The sequence below is a fragment of the Choloepus didactylus genome, chromosome 11 (genome assembly GCF_015220235.1).
Source record: "Choloepus didactylus isolate mChoDid1 chromosome 11, mChoDid1.pri, whole genome shotgun sequence".
NCBI lineage: Eukaryota > Metazoa > Chordata > Mammalia > Pilosa > Megalonychidae > Choloepus > Choloepus didactylus.
Window position 1 is genome coordinate 3631134 of NC_051317.1, and position 17062 is coordinate 3648195.

General features: G+C 48.6%; 1 protein-coding gene and 1 long non-coding RNA gene across 2 annotated transcripts in view; one reads left to right on the forward strand and one right to left on the reverse strand.

The window, feature by feature from the left end:
* SLIT3 (slit guidance ligand 3) overlaps nt 1-17062 on the forward strand; it is a 621868-nt gene that overhangs the window by 526064 nt on the left and 78742 nt on the right. The window contains exons 13-16 of the mRNA XM_037798880.1: nt 135-278; nt 1518-1681; nt 11927-12077; nt 13268-13342. Coding sequence (XP_037654808.1) covers nt 135-278; nt 1518-1681; nt 11927-12077; nt 13268-13342 — 534 coding nt within the window. The remainder of the gene's footprint in view (nt 1-134; nt 279-1517; nt 1682-11926; nt 12078-13267; nt 13343-17062) is intronic.
* The window catches only part of LOC119505948, a 162467-nt gene continuing 158625 nt past the window's right edge, over nt 13221-17062 (reverse strand). The window contains exon 3 of the long non-coding RNA XR_005210911.1: nt 13221-13331. This is a non-coding gene — a long non-coding RNA (uncharacterized LOC119505948). The remainder of the gene's footprint in view (nt 13332-17062) is intronic.

A 17062-nucleotide genomic window follows, 5' to 3' on the forward strand; every position in this document is an offset into this window, starting at 1 on the left:
TGTTCAGCAGCAGGAGCCCAAGGCTGTAAGGATGAGCTTTGGGTGCTTTGCAGCCCATCCCCTGCAAGGCACAGCCCTTGCTCCATATGTAATTCCCAGGATTAGTGACTCATGGGCCTCTCTTCTTCTTGAAGCCTCCTCAATGCCAACAAGATCAACTGCCTACGGGTGAACACATTTCAAGACCTGCAGAACCTCAATCTGCTCTCCCTGTACGACAACAAACTACAGACCATCAGCAAGGGGCTCTTTGCCCCTCTGCAGTCCATCCAGACGCTGTGAGTATGCTGCCAACGCAAGGCCTGGCGCTGGTCACCTGGGGGTGCCAGCAGGTGCCCAGGCTGCAGGAGACCCCAAACACTCAGGCACAGAGAACTCCCATAGTGAAGGCAAAATGAGCATGTCCAGGAGGTATTCTAGAGCCTGCAGTAAGAATGGAATAATAAAACAGTAATAGCTTACCTGTTTTGGATACTGAGTACTTTCCCTGTATTAAAACCTTTAAGCCTCACAACAACCAATTGAGGTACTATCAGTATCCCCAACTTATGTGTGCGAAAACTGAGGCACAGAGGTCAAGGAACTTACTCAAGGTCACACAGCTAGTAAGAGGCAGGATTTGAGTCCAGGCAGAGGAGCTCTTAAGCACCACTGTTTGTGTATCCTGAGCCAGCTCCATCTCTGCTTATGACCCATTCCTGCCCACCAGTAGCCCCCCTCCACCCTGCAAAACCAAGCCTCTGATACAGGCACTCTGGAAGCATTTTGCTTCCCTCTTGGTGAAGCATTTCCTTACTTCTAAGCACTGAAGATGTTCACAGATATTTCAGTTAATTAGATACCTCTGGATACTGATCTTAGCCCACAGTTTTGATGACTCTAGCCAGGATTGGACCCCAGCCCCAAGTCTGACCATTAGCCTGGGGGTCTCCAAAGACTACCTAAGTCATCTAGTACCCACTTATCCCTGTCGCCAAAGATGGGAACCGATATAGAGTTAGAGCAGCTGCTTTATATAGAACACCAACCCCTGGCCAAGCACAGTGTTTGGCGCTTTGCCGAGTTTTTCTTACTGAGCCAGGGGAAGCCTGACCCTCAGTGTTCCAGTGATGATGATGATGACGGTGACAATACCCATGGCTCTGTATGGAATACTCACTAAATGCCAGTCTCTGTGCCAGCTGCTTGATGTCCCTCATATTACTGAGCTTGGAGAGACAGAAAGCAGTTTATTATAGGTGTGCGCCTACACACTCGACTTGTTTTGCCCATCACAGTTGGTGTGGATGAGAGGCAGAGGCTTTCAGTGGTGAGTCCTGCCCCCGGTGCAGACAGCCAGGATGCCCATTCCCCAAACCAGACGCCAGCTGCATCTGTGACTGTCTTTGGCACCAAGATTGGCTCTGAGTCCTGTCTGAAAGCAGCCCTGCCCTGGCCAAGACCCAACACCAGGTGGGGAGGTGGTGGAGCGTGGCCCTGCGGGTTACTCCCGATTAACGGCCCCATCCCTCTCACAGCCACTTAGCCCAAAACCCATTTGTGTGCGACTGCCACTTGAGGTGGCTGGCCGAATACCTCCAGGACAACCCGATCGAGACCAGCGGGGCCCGCTGCAGCAGCCCGCGACGGCTCGCCAACAAGCGCATCAGCCAGATCAAGAGCAAGAAGTTCCGCTGCTCAGGTAATCAGTTTACAGGGGCCGGGCCCCACTTTCTGACTCAGAATACAGCAGCCCCAGTGCGGCCAGTAATCCAATCCGGAGGACAGCGGGCACCGTAATGGCTCCTGGGGAGCATCTTTGCAAATTAAATTGGGGAAATTCAGTTAGCCCTGCAGAAAACCAATTACCTTATGGATTTAAAATAAAACACACACACATACACAATAAAAGCATTGGGGTGCGGGTGGGGGGTAGGAGGTAGTTTCAAGGGAGACAGAACCCAGAGTGAGTTGAAACCTAGGGAATGGGGCAGCCTTTGCAGATGTACTCTTTAGAGTCTAAAGATTTATTTTTTCGTTTCCAAAGCATGTTCCCCAAGTGGTGGATTGAGAAATAAATATACCTCAGGCAGGTTGCAGGCAACATGCAATCTTGGAGGCCTCCCCATCTCCTCTCAGACCACTTTTGGTACAGCCCTAAGTGAGTGCACAGTATACTGTGGGCTTTAAAAAATTTTTTCCTAGCTCTCTCCTCCAGCCCAGACTGGGAGATTCTGATTGTGGAGAGAACAGCAAAGAGCTGTGCTTGAAAAGAAAGCAGGGCCTTGCTCGCCGGTTCCCACTTCACCAAGCTCTTTCTAGAAACCTTCCTCCCCAGTGCACCCAGGAGAGACACAGGGGCAAATGGCAAGCCCATCTTTGCAAGAGAAGTAGTTCTCCTTGACCCAATAGCTCAATGAACATGCTGTTAAAAATTACTATCTTTTGAGTCCTTTTCTACTGGAAAAAATCACCACGTTGGATTGTGCTCCCAATGGTGAGAGTTTGATAGCACGAGGTGTTAAGACAGGTTGGAGCCAACACTTACAATCTGTGTGTCAGCAAGAAGAGTTCTTCTCCCCTGCCTGAGAGCATCTTATGTAAGTGAGTTTTCCTGGGGAGAATGCCAGTGTGGGTTTTGGTCACCAGGAGAAGACCAGCAGGCAGACTTGGAAGCATCTTGAAAGTTGTTCTTGTCCTTTATGTGAAAGTCTTTAGTCCGTGTCTCCAGAATGATAAATTTTAGCTATGTTTTTTTAACAGAAGCAAATACTTCAAGAGGGCTTGGAGATACCACAGGGACTTTGTGGCAATATGAGAAGTGGGTCCCCATTTGTCTCCCCCAGAGTAGTCATGGCAATTCAAGAGCAATTTCTTGCCTATGATGAGCTCTGTGCTGAGTGCTTCTGCCTCCGTTATCCAGTTCAGTTTGCTTCTGGACCACCTGGGTGATCCACTGGAGAGGTCTCCATTCTGCAGTGGAGGGAGCCCAGGGTTCGGAGGTGACGGAGCATGTCAAGTCACGGAACCAGGGCAACATGGAGGCAGGACCTGACTTCAGGTAGACTTGCTCCTTGACGCCACAGCACATCTAGGAGAGAAGGAACATTTAGGAAGGAGAGCCAGCTGCTTGAGTGACTTCCTGCCTCCAGAGTATTGCCCTGTTCCCACTGCCCGCCTCCCCCAAACTCTTTCCCTAGGTGCCTTCCTGGGCCCTTCGGTGTCTGTGGGAGGCAAATCCTCTCCAAGTGTAGAGCTGTCACCTCAGGCACAAATGATCCTTTTCTAGACTTTTCTCATGACTGACGCCAGCACTGTCCTCTGTTCCTACCCCTGTCTGGCCAGGGCTGATTTAATTAACTCTGCCAAGCAGTCGTGCCCAACAAAAGGGGAGAAAATAGGCAGAGGAGGGTAGGGTGCCATCTGCCTGGGTCCTGTCAATAACTTGGGCCCCAGATTGATGCCCAAGGCAGGGGCGGCATCAGCTCAGGGCCATACACGGGCATCTTGAGGAACCCTGTCTTGGCAATTGCCCAGGAATGACTGTGACCCAAAGAACCAAGTAAGCAAAACAGGAAATAGAAATTATGCCCAGGAGACAGTAGAACTTACTTCTAACTCCAACTCTGCCACTACATACCTACCTACCTACCTAGTTACCTAACTGATTACTAATTTTGCATTTGTAGGATGGGGGCTTCTTTTCCTTTGTTGGGTGGGAGTGGTTGGAAATTTAAAAGAAAAAAAAAAAAAAAAAAACAGGAAGAAGGGGCAGGGGCAGCTTCTTGGATTGACCCAGTCTGAAACTTTTTTTTTTAAATCAATACTAAGCAGAAAGCTTATTCTCATAATGGTAAATGACATATGAGCCTGACGTATAGCAACCCATATGCTTTCATTTTTATGTATGCAGAGAAGAGTGGGTAGAGAGAGCTACGGCTAAGCTCCGAATGTCTTAGCTTTGAGAAACAACAGGACCCCTACTTCACTTGGCCTTGGGGCTACAGAAGCCATAGATCTGAAGCTCTGTGTTTCCAGGAAGCTCCAGAAGAAAGAGGTGGGGCAGGTGACATATACTGGATTTGACAGATAATAACTCTGCATTTTACTTTCCCCTAAAAGCACCCCCATTGTAAAGACAGCTGATTTAATCAGGAGCCAATTTGAAGACTGCTTCTGCCTCGCGTAAAGGCCCTCCTTAGGTGGGTGTCTGGTTGCTCAGCTGCCTTACGTCTGCCTCTCTCTATCAGCTGCATCCGGCGCCCAGGGCAGCAAGATCAGGTTAGAGGTGGATGCTGCTGGCCGGTCAGGGTAATCTGACCATCAGATTAAGTCTTCCTGAAAGAGCACCATCTGGCTGCCTGGGACCCCAAGCCTGTCCCCAGGAGAGCACTTGGCATTTGAGGGCTGCTGCCTGTTTTGCATCACACTTCCCCTCTTTGTGTGTGGAGATCCAGTAGGCAAGATGAAACCCACACTGAAAAGTACAGAGGCAGAGATGTAGTGCATGCTCAAATGCTGAACAGCAAGACATTTCTCAGGGAATTAAAGTTACAATAGACCTTAGAGATCATCTAGTCCATTTTCGAGATGAGGAAATTGAGGGGCAGACAGCTGAAGAGTCTTAACTAAGGTGATAGCATATTATTTTCAGGACAAGATCTGAAACCCGGGACTTTGGATGTATTGTCAAGATTCTTGATAAATTACTCTTTGGTCACTGCCATTTAGTAGAGGGAAACCAAAGCGAAGGAGAGTGAGGTTTTAAGGGTTGGGGGTGAGGCATGAAAGGGATGGATTTCGCCCACTCTGACACCGAGGCCCTGATCAGACTCAAATATGAAATCCCAGAACCAGGGTGTTCACAGAGCCCTTTGTGCCTGGGTTTCAACGTGCAGTTGAATCCGGATTACAGTGGCAGGCTGTTGTCGGTGAGATTGGAGGGCTGTGAAAAAACAAAGCACCAGGCCCAGAGCTGTTGATGGGCTCTTCCAAACTGCTCAATCATGGCAGACAACCTATGCACTGTCAAGATGCTGAGACCAGCTTGTCGATCAACTCAGTTCCAAAAACACCATGTGGAAGAGCAGGTGACCATGTCCCTCTTCTTGGAGGGCAAGGCAGGGTCCAAGTCCCCTGGCTCTGGCTCCAGTCTCTCCAAGGGGCACATATGTCCAGCCCAATGTGAAATGAGGAGGAAATCCCAAGCCACCAGGTGAATGAAAACTGTCCTGATCTATTGAAGATAGAGCGTTAGAAAGAGTGGGCGCCCTCTTCTTGGCCCTTGGCCATCCAGAACAGCCAGTTGTCGGTCACCCCTGTGATTCCCAGCCATGGAGGAGATCAGGAAATCAAGAAGGACCCTAGAATCAGATGTCCTGCCCTCAGGCTAATCAATTGGCTTCCTCCTTTCCTTCCTTCTCTCAGTCTAAGTGAAGCCTTTGAAAACAGTAGGTCATCATGAGGGACACTGGTCACCTCCTCTGTGAAAGTCAGTGTGCTCAGACCATTGTGATGGTCGGTTTTGCAGACCCAAACACAAGGTCCCATTTACTTTCCTGTCTCTCTCTCTCTGACTAGGAAAATTGTATTTTCTTTTGATTCCATATTGCTCCTCAACTATATCCCAAATGACCTGGGGCAAACACCTGTCTGCCAGAGGATTCCTGGGGAAGTTTGAAGGATATTGAGGAGACTCCTGAATTATGGCATGCCAAAAGGAGGGGTGGGGGGCTTCTTCCTAAAGAAGAGCATTGCAGCTTTACTAGGTTTCTCCCACAGGGAATTGTGGATTTTTTTTTTTTTTTTTTAATTTAAAGGGATGGGGGAACAAGACTGGTATGGAACTTCTCAGCTGTTGGGATTGGTCCTATGCTGCAAAGAATGCAGAAGATGCTCTTGCTAAGTGTGATGTCAGATCAAATGGTGTGATTGTATGGAGTGCAGAGGATCAGTTCAGGTCTGGTACATGACCAGAAACATCTGTTCTCTAATTCCCTTGGGAAGGATCCTTTCTCCCCTGCTGCTCCAGAGTATGGGAATCCAATATAGTCTCCCACCTGTTCTTCCCTTTCCTACTGCATCTCCCCTGGGGTGCACAGGTGACAGGTCTCCTGTCCTCTGACGCATTCCGGTGGAGCCCCACTCCTGGTACTGTTCACACCCAGTGGGGGCCTGTACTGGCTTCCGCTTCTCCACGCTGCTTCCTCTGAGCGCTCCTGTCCTCTCTCTGACGCTGCTGCCTGATCTTGACTCTGACCAGTCGCCGCGGGGCTTTCCTTTGTGCTTGATCTAACCATGTGGTGGAACGATGGAAACGGAACATGGTTCTGTCAAGCACCGCGGAAAGCACCGTGCTCTCCTGCAGCATGGCCCGCCACCGCCGCCACAGCCACCACCGCTGGACACCTCTTCTCTGCTCTGGAGCACCGCAGCCCACTACCCGCCAGACCCAGCTCACTCAGTCTAGCATCACAAAGGGCAGGGGATGGGAGTCTTGAAGGATACACAGAGTGCCTCCACCTCCAAGTAGCAGAGGTGGGGTGAAGTTGGTACAGAGAAGCTGTTGGATGCATCCAAGGTCACACAGCACACTGGGGACAAGCTAAGATCTGTATCTACACCTCCTACACAGAATGGAGGAGTCATCCCCCACATCTAGTCTGGATGCCAGGCAAGGGGTCAGGTAGCTAGGTTTGAGTTCAGAAACCACTGCTGTATCTTTTTCCACTGGAAGGGAACAAGTATACCCAAGCCCTATGCCTTGCTGTTTCACAGGAGATTCCAATCCATGGTCATTTTCCCAAAGAGTAGCTAACCCAAAGGGGAATTCATGTGACTTGTGACCCACCCCCTACTTTCTACCTTTACAGAAGGCATTTGAATTGACTGTGAGGATGTGAATGGGTGAAACTAGAATGAGTCTGTGATTTACAATTAACTTGACCCCCACTTTTCATGATACTTTGGCTTGGTCCCTATGTGACCTCAAGTCTAGTCTGTTTCTTTGACCTTCAAAGCACAGATAACATGGAAGCCAAAGTGCTGGGCTTCTCCCCTGGGTGCCGATTAAGACACTAGGTGTGGGCTGTGCAGACAAGCCTGCTGTCACTGATGATGGAGAGGGATCTTGATGCATCCCATCTGACTTGTTTCTTGGTAAATCCAAGACCCAATAGAACCAGAAGATTGTGTTGTTGGATTCCTGCCTGTGGAGACTGGATCCTATCCCATGAGAGAGCACCATGGTAGGAACCAAACCTGGCAGGGAACTAGGGGCTGGGCTTGGGGCTCCCATCACAACTTGTGACCCATTCATCTTTCTTTGGTTACCCCCCAGAGCCAGGAACCCTATCATTGCTGAGCAATGGCGAGTCCTGTTTACGTCTCTGGATATTTTTTTAAAACATGTATTGAGTACTTCCTATAAGGCAGATAGATACTGAAGTGTTTGTATAATTATCTTGATTAATTTTCCCAGCAACCCTGTAATTTCCATTTTACAGACAAGAGTATTGAGACTTGGAGGAATTAACTAATTTGCCCTGGGTCAGGTGTTCTGCCCAAATCATCGGACTCCAGAATGCCTGCTCTTTATTGCAATAGTACTTTACTCCCAAATGTCAGTCACGTTGCCTGGAATTATAAAATCCAAGAAAACCTTGACTTGAATTGATAGGGATTTAAAATTTTTCTAACAGTCCTTTTCAGTCTTATGTCTGTTACTAGAAAATGACTTGAGCAAGAACAAGAGAAAGCACTGCTTAAATGGTTCTTCCTCTCTAGCACGGGCATACCAAGTTCCCATTTACTTCAGAACAAATCCTCAAGCCTGGACAAATCCCATTTCCCTGGGAACAGAGGGACCGGAGGGCCATCCTGAGTTCTTCGGCACTGCCCCCACCATCCCAGAAGCCAGGCCTCCGGAAGTGGATCCCTAATGGCGCCTCTTCCAACAACAGCTCCTTGGTCCTATGGCTACATGTCCGGGTCCGGACAGTGGCAGCCGTGGGCCATCAGCATTTCCCTCTGCTTGCAGGCAGATGGCTGCACTGGCATTAGACTCTAGGGGACAGCCTCATAAGCAGGCCGCCTGTCCAACCAAACTCCTGGTGAAAGAGTTAGTGCTATCCAGCCACTGGTCCCCCAGCCTTTGCCCACTAATGGATGACTGTGTGCTTGGCAATGTTCTCTTGATCCATTCATCACTTCTGACCTTTTGCTTGTCCGGATAACTTTCTTCTAAGCTAACAAACCCCTACAGACCTTCATACTGTCCTCCTCCAATTCCTCTTTTCCCCTCTCTCTGCTCTTTCATTCTTTCATCCCACTCATTTTAAGGATATTGGGGGATAGAAGGGGAGCACTCTGGGTATATGAGTTGGCAGATCCATGCTGATCAGATTACTATGAATTTGTGACTTCCGTTCAACAACCAGTTGCCCAAAGGATGAAGCAAGATGCAGACTGCTGATGACAGCAGCCCTTCTGGGGTGGTGCTGGCTGCTGATCCCAACCCAGCCAAGTCCACCCAAAGAAAGGGACCCTCAGCTCCCTACCTGCCCCAACCCCTACGGCCATCCACACGTCACATCTGTTCGCTCCTGGGAAAGTGGCAGTAGGGCAGGAATTCATAATAAAATCGCGTTGCTGTTAGAAACACTTGCATTTTCCTCCTCATCTATTAAAGCTTGTCTGTAATCACACACCAAGTGTCGTTGTTCTGAGCTGCCCATAAAAGGGTGGAGGGCCACAGGGGCAGGCAAAAATGCCAGCTGACGTCAGCTCTCCTAAGGCCCGTTTCAGCTGGGATTTAGTTTTATGGCCCTTCTTTGAATCCTTCGAGATCTCTCCCATCTGAACTCACCCCAAAGAGGGGAAGCAGCAGCCCATCTCAGCCCTCTCCTACTAAATATTTCTGGCAGTGACAAATATGCATTGAGATTGAAATTGACTTTTAAAGCTCTGGAAAAGTTAAAAATACTTTTGGGCAGTTATGAGCATTAGGCATAACAAATGGCTCCAAGAAACCCTGGGTAGTTTCAGTAATGAAATATGAAGTGTTGGAGGTGGCATTTCAGACGGGCTCTGACGGGGAGCGAAGTCTTTGGGTTATGTATAATATGCTGTTATTAGCATTTCTGGCCCCCACTCATATAAAATATCAGACCCCGACCCCCTCGTTATTACAAACCAGGGCAATAACAAAAACAGCAGGGGGGAGAAATGCTGGAAAGAACGGATTAGTCCATTGAATCTAATTGCAAAATCATTTCATTAAAATGGGTCAGCGACTCCATTGCAGAAGTCTGCCAGTTATACTCTAACTATACTACAGAGAGTGATTCCTACTAACTACAGTCTGCTCTCACCTTGATTAAAATGAAAATGTATCTAAAAGGCTGCTGTCCCTGGCCACAGCCCAGCCTCACCGCCGTGTTGAAGAACAAACTGCGCTCCCTGTGTCTTTCTGCCTTTGATCAGCCGTTGGGTTCCTCCGCTTTGCAAGAATCCCATTATCGATAACTTCTAAAGGGAAAATACGTATTTATGTACGAAATGCCCCTTCATAGCATCAACATGTGGAGCCAACAGCAGAGAGCAAGAGAACGCAGTCATTTGCAGGGGTTGCAAAATGAAATTCGCCCAGGGCACGGCAAGCTGATGTATCTGGGGAAGAATGGTCCAAGTCAGAGATTCAGTGGGACAGACGCTGGCCAGCTGAGGGCCAGAGATTTGCATAATACACTGGGCCAGGAAGCCAGCGAATGAATAACTGAGGATATATGCACAGATTTTGCTCATACCTGGGGGTGGAAGGTGAGATGAAGGAGAAGGATGGGAGGGAGCAGCGAGGGAAAAGAGGACAGGTCCAGGCCTCTGTCCCTGTTTTAAGTAGATGGTGTCACTTCAGAACAGAGACCCACCAGGGTCATTCCCGATCAGGAATTGCTACAGGGAAATGATGTGAGGGGTGAGATACCTTCAGGGCGGGAGATACCAACCTTCTGCCTCCCCACACCCCACTGCAGAAAATGCCATCCAGTGCAGCTCCACCAGGCTTGACTTCATTGTCATTCCTGGAGGGACCAGGATAAAGGTTTTGTCAGAAAGCACATGCATTAAAACACAGTGGGCCCTGATAGCTGCCCGTCTGGGTTTGTCCCTCTGCCATGTACCGAGTGACCTGTGTGCCTCAGTCTCCCCATCTGTGACACGGAGTCATAACGACATCAGACTGTCACTAAGATTAAATGGGATTGTCCATTTGAAGTTTGCAGAATAATGCTTGGCTTGGGCACATGCCCAATAAACATGAGATATCATCACTAGCTACACTGATGAAGAAAACCTGTTCATGTTAGTGGATTATGACAAGCCAAATGTTCTTCCAGGCTCTGGGAAGGAACAGTAGCAAACACACAAGCATTTGCACAACTCTTGATGGTTACCCAGAGGCTCTCCACATCCTTGATCTTTCTCTCATCTTTACAACAAACCCTGTGAGATAGGAGCAATTATTTGATTTCCATTTGACATGAAGCCAGTCAGCGGCAAAATCTGGACGAATCCATACCCTCTAATGCTAAAACCTATATACCTACGAATGCCCCACGTGGCCCCTAATGCAAGTAAGATCAACAAGGAAATGGCTGAACTAGTTAAGCAAATAGATTCTTTTCACGTTCTGTGAAACACTTCCAAAACACTCACCTACAGGGTAATTTATGGACCAATGTCACCCCATTATATTGGGAAAATGTGGGCTGAGCTCTTGTTTTGTGCCTGGCATTGTGCTAATGAAATGTTGAGTGTGAAAGAACAAACAAGACCCAGCCCCATCAGGTAGTTTATGTCCGATAAGAGACAGAGATGGGAGCTTCCACCGTTACCCCGCTTTTTTATTTGTGGTTTCGCAGAGGTCTGCCCAGGTGCCAGGCATCCTCTCTCATCATTAAAGCATCTCCCCAGGGCATCTCTCCAAGACATCACTTTGTCAGGCCTGTTGCTTTCACTGTGTGACCTTGAGAGAAATTCCATTTCAAAAAAATAAACCTTAGGTCCAACTTTTAGCTCATCAGAACTGGCCTTTTGCTGCAGTTAAAACTTACTCTAAGGCAGAGGCCAAATCGGACCCTCATGGGAGTTTTGCTTGTCTTCACAGTGTTTTTAATTTGAATTTGTTGCCTTTTTTTGTTAATACCTGGATTCTCTTGGGGAAAAGAAAAAAGAATATTGGGCAATATCAGGCAACTTTGGATGAAATTCCCAAGCATTAGGTCTTATACTAACTGCTATCCCATTCACCATAGGATGCATTATGGCTCCAATTCTCTAGGTCCCACCCCTAAAGAATGTCTTCCCATCTTGAGGCTGGGAGCCAGAGATCATTTCTCACCACACCCCTGGCCTCCTTCACAGATAACGTAAAGACATGACCCAGCCTGGGCCCTGTAACAGCCAACAGGGTTTGTGACCCCTTCCCATCCCTCATTCCTATCCCTGTCACAGCCCCATCAAAGCCCCATGAAAATCTCGTTATTTGGATTTCCGTGAACATTTAGCAGTTCCGTGGATAAGCGTCATGGAGTTGGTAGCCCTCCTAACTTGTACGCCGAATTCTCTACACATGTGCTTAGGAACATTTCTCTAAGGAGAGCAGCCACAACTTGCATTGACTTCTCAAAAGGCCCGGGACCCCCAAAGGCTTAAGAACCTATAGATCCTTAGCCTTGTTCCTGTGAGGGCTGAAAGAGATGAATGACCAAGAGCAAATGGAAAGCAGGTCTGGGAAGTTGGAGAGGTGGGGATGGAGGGCACCACCAAGGTGGCCAAAACAGAGAAGGCAGTGCTGTGTCCTGTGTCCATGTCATGACCACCGACCACACACCCAGCCCCTGTGCCGGGAACACAGCTGACCCTGCCGCCCCTCTTTGGCCCCGTCCAGGCTCCGAGGATTACCGCAGCAGGTTCAGCAGCGAGTGCTTCATGGACCTCGTGTGCCCAGAGAAGTGCCGCTGTGAGGGCACCATCGTGGACTGCTCCAACCAGAAGCTGGCCCGCATCCCAAGCCACCTCCCTGAATATGTCACTGACCTGTAAGTCCGACCCGGGGGGGCGAGAACTCCCCACTCCTCCTGCACACACCCAGGTGCCCTGAGCCAGCCCGGGCAGCCCCTCCTGGCTCAGCCACAGGGGCACTCCTTGCTTTCCTCTGTGTGCTGGGCTGAGGCCAGACTCCCAGGCTTTCCTGGCAAATAAAGACAGTTCATTCATTCTACAAGCATTTTTTGAGCACCCTCTGGGAGCCATGCATGGTGATAGGACCACCTGTTTCCACAAGGGAAAAAAGCAGATAGTCCTTGCCCACCCTATGGAGCTTACAATATAACCAGAAAGATGAATATTCAATAAATAATTGTAACAGGGTGAGGAAATAATTATAATGAGTAAATATATTTCAGCCTCCCATTATCCGTGCTAATAAAGGGGTGTGTGGGTTTACCTGAAAGAGAACACATAGTGAATAAGAGTGCAGGCTGTGTGACTCCTGTCTTCTCCAGTCTTCCTGAGATTGAGGAAGTTGCTTCTCAGATCTGATCAATTTCTTAGCTGTAAAATGGAGATGATAATGCCTTCATCCTAGGGTGTTTGGGAAGGTTAAGAAAGAGAAAGAATGCAAGCACAACCTTCATCCTGAATTCCAGATAAGCCCTGGATAAATGATGCCTGTCTTCAATGTTAACATTATTCTCTTTGACTTCATAATTCGCCGTAGTCTCTTTGACTTCATAATTCGCCGTAGGATGCAGCAAGGCACAGCTCTACTGTTCTCAAGCAGATGTGAATATCGGCTATGCAGTGCTTGAGCTGCCCCAGCAAAGGAAGTGATCAGGAAGGCTTGGAGGATTGGGAGAACCCAGGGGAACCTGCCTGGGGGTTTTACGTTGTCATTGGCACTTCCCACAAAATGAAGGCAGATCATTAGCAATTGATTATCCGGGTGCTGAAAAATGCACGCCTATGCTGAATATTCAAAAAACCCAATACACCCTAGTCTAGAGGGGCTTCCTCCAGGAGGAGGGGCCTGATTTCCTCTCACTCTTCCCTTCCCCTTCACACACTCCTTCTTTCCCTACCAGGCCCCTCCTGCTGAAGGGCGGGTGCTTAAGTTTTCCATGGTTCTGTTGACCGTCACTGTGTGTGAGGTCCAGGCAGAGGGCGGCTAAGGGGGTGCCTCACCCACTGCTAATCCACCACCACCTCGTTCTTCTTGCTTCCTGTGCAGGCGACTGAACGACAATGATATATCCATTCTCGAGGCCACTGGAATCTTCAAGAAGTTGCCGAACCTGCGGAAAATGTAAGTCTGCCTCAGGAACTTGGCAGCAGCCTCCCCTCCCTGACCAGGCCCATGTTCTAGGCTCGAGCAGAAGGCCAGGAGGTCAGCAGCTCCCTTTGACCCCTGCCCCAGCCCCTCTCAGCCTCCTCCTGGCCCCTGCTACATTTAGACGCAGACCAAAATGAAACCTGTTTTACAGTCCTCAAGTAGTGGGACAGAGCGTGCAACCCACACCCAGTTGTCTACACCAAGGAGTTGTGGGAGGGAAGCAGATTAGACCAGCAACGGGGTATGGGAGTCTGGGGTGGGGCATGGTATATTACTTACTCATTTTTACAGGGTGACAGTTTAAAGGTCTGCTTTTAGGCAGAATCCAAAATCCTCTGCGCCAGTATAACACATCAGAGTGAAAGCCAGTCTAGGGGTCTCTGGGTGTGACCCCGGCCGGGGCTTATGCAAAGGCCCCATGTGCTTCTCTTGGCCTCTCCACGTCTAGGGCTGCCCATTGTCATAACCCTCTCCCTGCCCAAGATTTAGGGGTGAGTTATAAAAGTGAGAAGAACAATGTTGTGCTGTTTGAGCACTTAGCGTGGCTCAGGTGCTGCTCTCCCTGCTTCTCATTCATCCTCTCGAGTCCTCACACACACCTCTTGCTTTGGCTTCACAGTCCCCTGCGTGCAGACGAGGGAGCCCAGGCTCAGAAAGTTTCCGTGATCCCTCTAAGACCACACAGGGCCAGAGCTGGCTTTCAGGCTGGGGTCTGTCAGATACCAAAGCCCACCTTTGTGATCACATTAGTGTGAGTTTGCTCCCCCTCCACATCCCTTCTGGAAGGTTCCAGCTCGGAGAAGGGCTGTTTACCATCAGATCCCTGGGGCGTCTTCTCTTTGACTCCTCTCCCCACCCTGCTCCCAGCCCCACTGGGCTCTCTCCTGAGCAGCCCCAAAGTTTGGACCTGCCTCTGGAACCAAGGAAACTGCCCCTTAGTTGAATCATGTTCTCCATTCTCCCACCCATCCATCCCCAGCAGGCAAGGAGAGAGGTGTTCTCCAGCCGTGTGAGGCATCTGGATCTCACTAGTGCTATTCAGACCTTCTCCCTGTACCCCTGCTGTCAACCTTCGCCCGGCTCCACAGGCTGCTCAGGAAGCGGTAGTAGTGGAGAGCACTGCGAGATGGATGAGAGAGAGGCACCCATGGGTCTCGCAGAGTACTGGGGCTTTCAGTGTCTTCCCGTGCCCTATAGCTTCAGGGGTCCCGCACAGACACCACTCATCACTAGCTGGGAGATGTCCTCTTTAATTCAAACCAGAGAAATAACACACTTTTTTTGTCATCCTGGAACAGAAACATGCATACAGGAGGGAGGCAGGTATGAAAACGAGTAAAACTGACCAAGTACCAATGTGTAATATATATTCACATATTAAACAGGATAGGTAAGCTTTGCTTCCACAAAGAAATATGCTCTCTCCCATTTTAGATGAAGCTTGGGCACTCTAAGTCTTTTATTTTCTCACTTTTCTTGGGGAAATGAGTATAGAAAACTGCTTCTGTAAGCTCAAACACAATGATAAGTGGCAACCAATACCCAGCCTCAGCATCCAAGCCACATAAGGGAGTAGTGGGGACTGTGGCAAAATGTAGGCCCAGGTTTCATCAACTGGGGCAGAGGACACTCCGCTCACCCCAGGACCTGCCATGCTGAAATGAAGTTCGGGGCTGCCAAATGTTCCCAATTCTCAAAAGCAGCCAGAAAGCCAGGTGTGGGTAAGAGCAGGCAGACTTGTGTTTGTTCTGAAGCTCTAGCTTTCCCCAGCTGTGTGCCAAGGAACATCCTTAGCCTTTCTGTGCCTTAGTTTCTTCATTTGCATGATAGAAATAGATCCACCTTCCTTGTAAGTTACGATGCGAATCAGAAGTAAGTATAAAGAGATATGCCTCTACAACAAAGACAAAAGGCATGGCCTCTGGCCATGGTACTGGGGAGAGAGAGCACAGGAAGATAGATGAGGAAGGACATCTGAGTTGAGTAACCTAGGGTGGCTGGTTATATATTTTTAAGACAGGGGTTGCAAATTCAAATGCTTTTTGGAGTGCAGAAGTGTGGGAAGAGGTTGGGTGCAAAGCCATAACCACCACCACCATCATCATCATTGCAGCTAACACTTACTAAACACTTTAATCTGTGCCAGACAATACTCCACAGATATTGATTCATTTACACCTCACCAAGGTGGGGGGAGGACTTGAGACTGCTTCATTTAGAAAATGAGGAAGCTAAAACACAGAAAAATTAAGTAACTTGTTCAAGGTCAAAAACTGAGTGGCAGCTCCAGGAGTGGTGACAATGCAGGTTACCTGGAGACTGCACACCCCATCTAAAGGCAGTAATACATGTGTGTGTGCACATAATTCCATATACACATACTAGTCAACCAATCAAATGACCCAAATGGGCAAACCCCATCCCAAATATCTCCTGTTGTAGCCACTTATTTAAAACAATTGGATGGCAGCTTCTTGTATCAAGTAATGGACCCTCTGCACCTTGACCTTCACCATCATCCCTACCTCTCCTCCCCCCATGGAGGTGGTGGGTCAGTCTGGATTTCTGCCCATCAGAGTGGTAAAAGCCAGCTGTGCCTGTACCTAAGCCTGCTAAGCTTCCTCAAGGACTATGGCGCCAGGTCTCTAAGGCTCCTGATCTTGAATCTACCCCTACAAGGCACCAGGGCAAATGAGGGTGAACTTGGAGCTAAGTGTTTAGACTCTGCTATACCTTTCTGAACCTTTCTGAAGCTCTGTGTCCTTACCTATAAACCTGAAATAAGGAAGTCTCTCCTTCTCCTTGGAATTTCCATGAATATCATATGGCTGTGGGATGCAGCAGAGAGCATGAACTGTTGCCCAAAAGGGTTATAAGTACTAGGGCAACTCCAAGCAGTGTTTCAAAAGAGTGTCACATTCAGAGCGCCATCATGACCTCTCTTGGGTGGACTTCCAGTTCAGTTCTTACACTGAAGGAGAATCTAAACCAGAGGTTGAAAACTGGAGGCCCTGTAGCCAAAATCAGGTCCACTGGGTGGATTTGTTGGCATTAGCATTTGCTAATGATGCCATTATGCAAAATACCAGCAATGGATTGGCTTTTATAAAGGGGGTTTATTTGGCTAGAAATTTACAGTTCTACAGCCATAAAAGTGTCCAAACTAAGACATCAACAAAAGGGTACCTTCACTGTAGAATAGCCAATTTTGTCTGGAACACATCTGTCAGCTGGGAAGGCACATGGCTGGCGTCTGCTGGTCCTGGGTTGTGTTTCACCTTCTCTCTCAGCTCCTGTGCATCCTTAGCTTAGCATCTCCAAACTTCCTTCTGTCGGCAACTCCAAGCATCTCTGAGCATCTTTGTCATCTCCCAAGTGTCTCCCCAAAAGTCTTACTCAGCTGCTCTGAGCTCCTTCAGTCTGTGAGCGCTCTTACAGGACTCCAGTGATTTAATTAAGACCCACCCTGAATGGGCAGGGTCACACCTCCATGGAAACATCTAATCAAAATGTTTCACCTACAGTTGAGTGAGTCACATCTCCATGGAAACAACCTGATCCAATATCCCACAAGATTGGATTAAAACATGGCTTTTGGGGGGACATAACATATCCAAACCAGCACAGTGGTGGTTGTCTTTTTAATAAGAATTAGTTGCCCACCTTTAAAACTCAGGAGTTTTCACAGAAAAA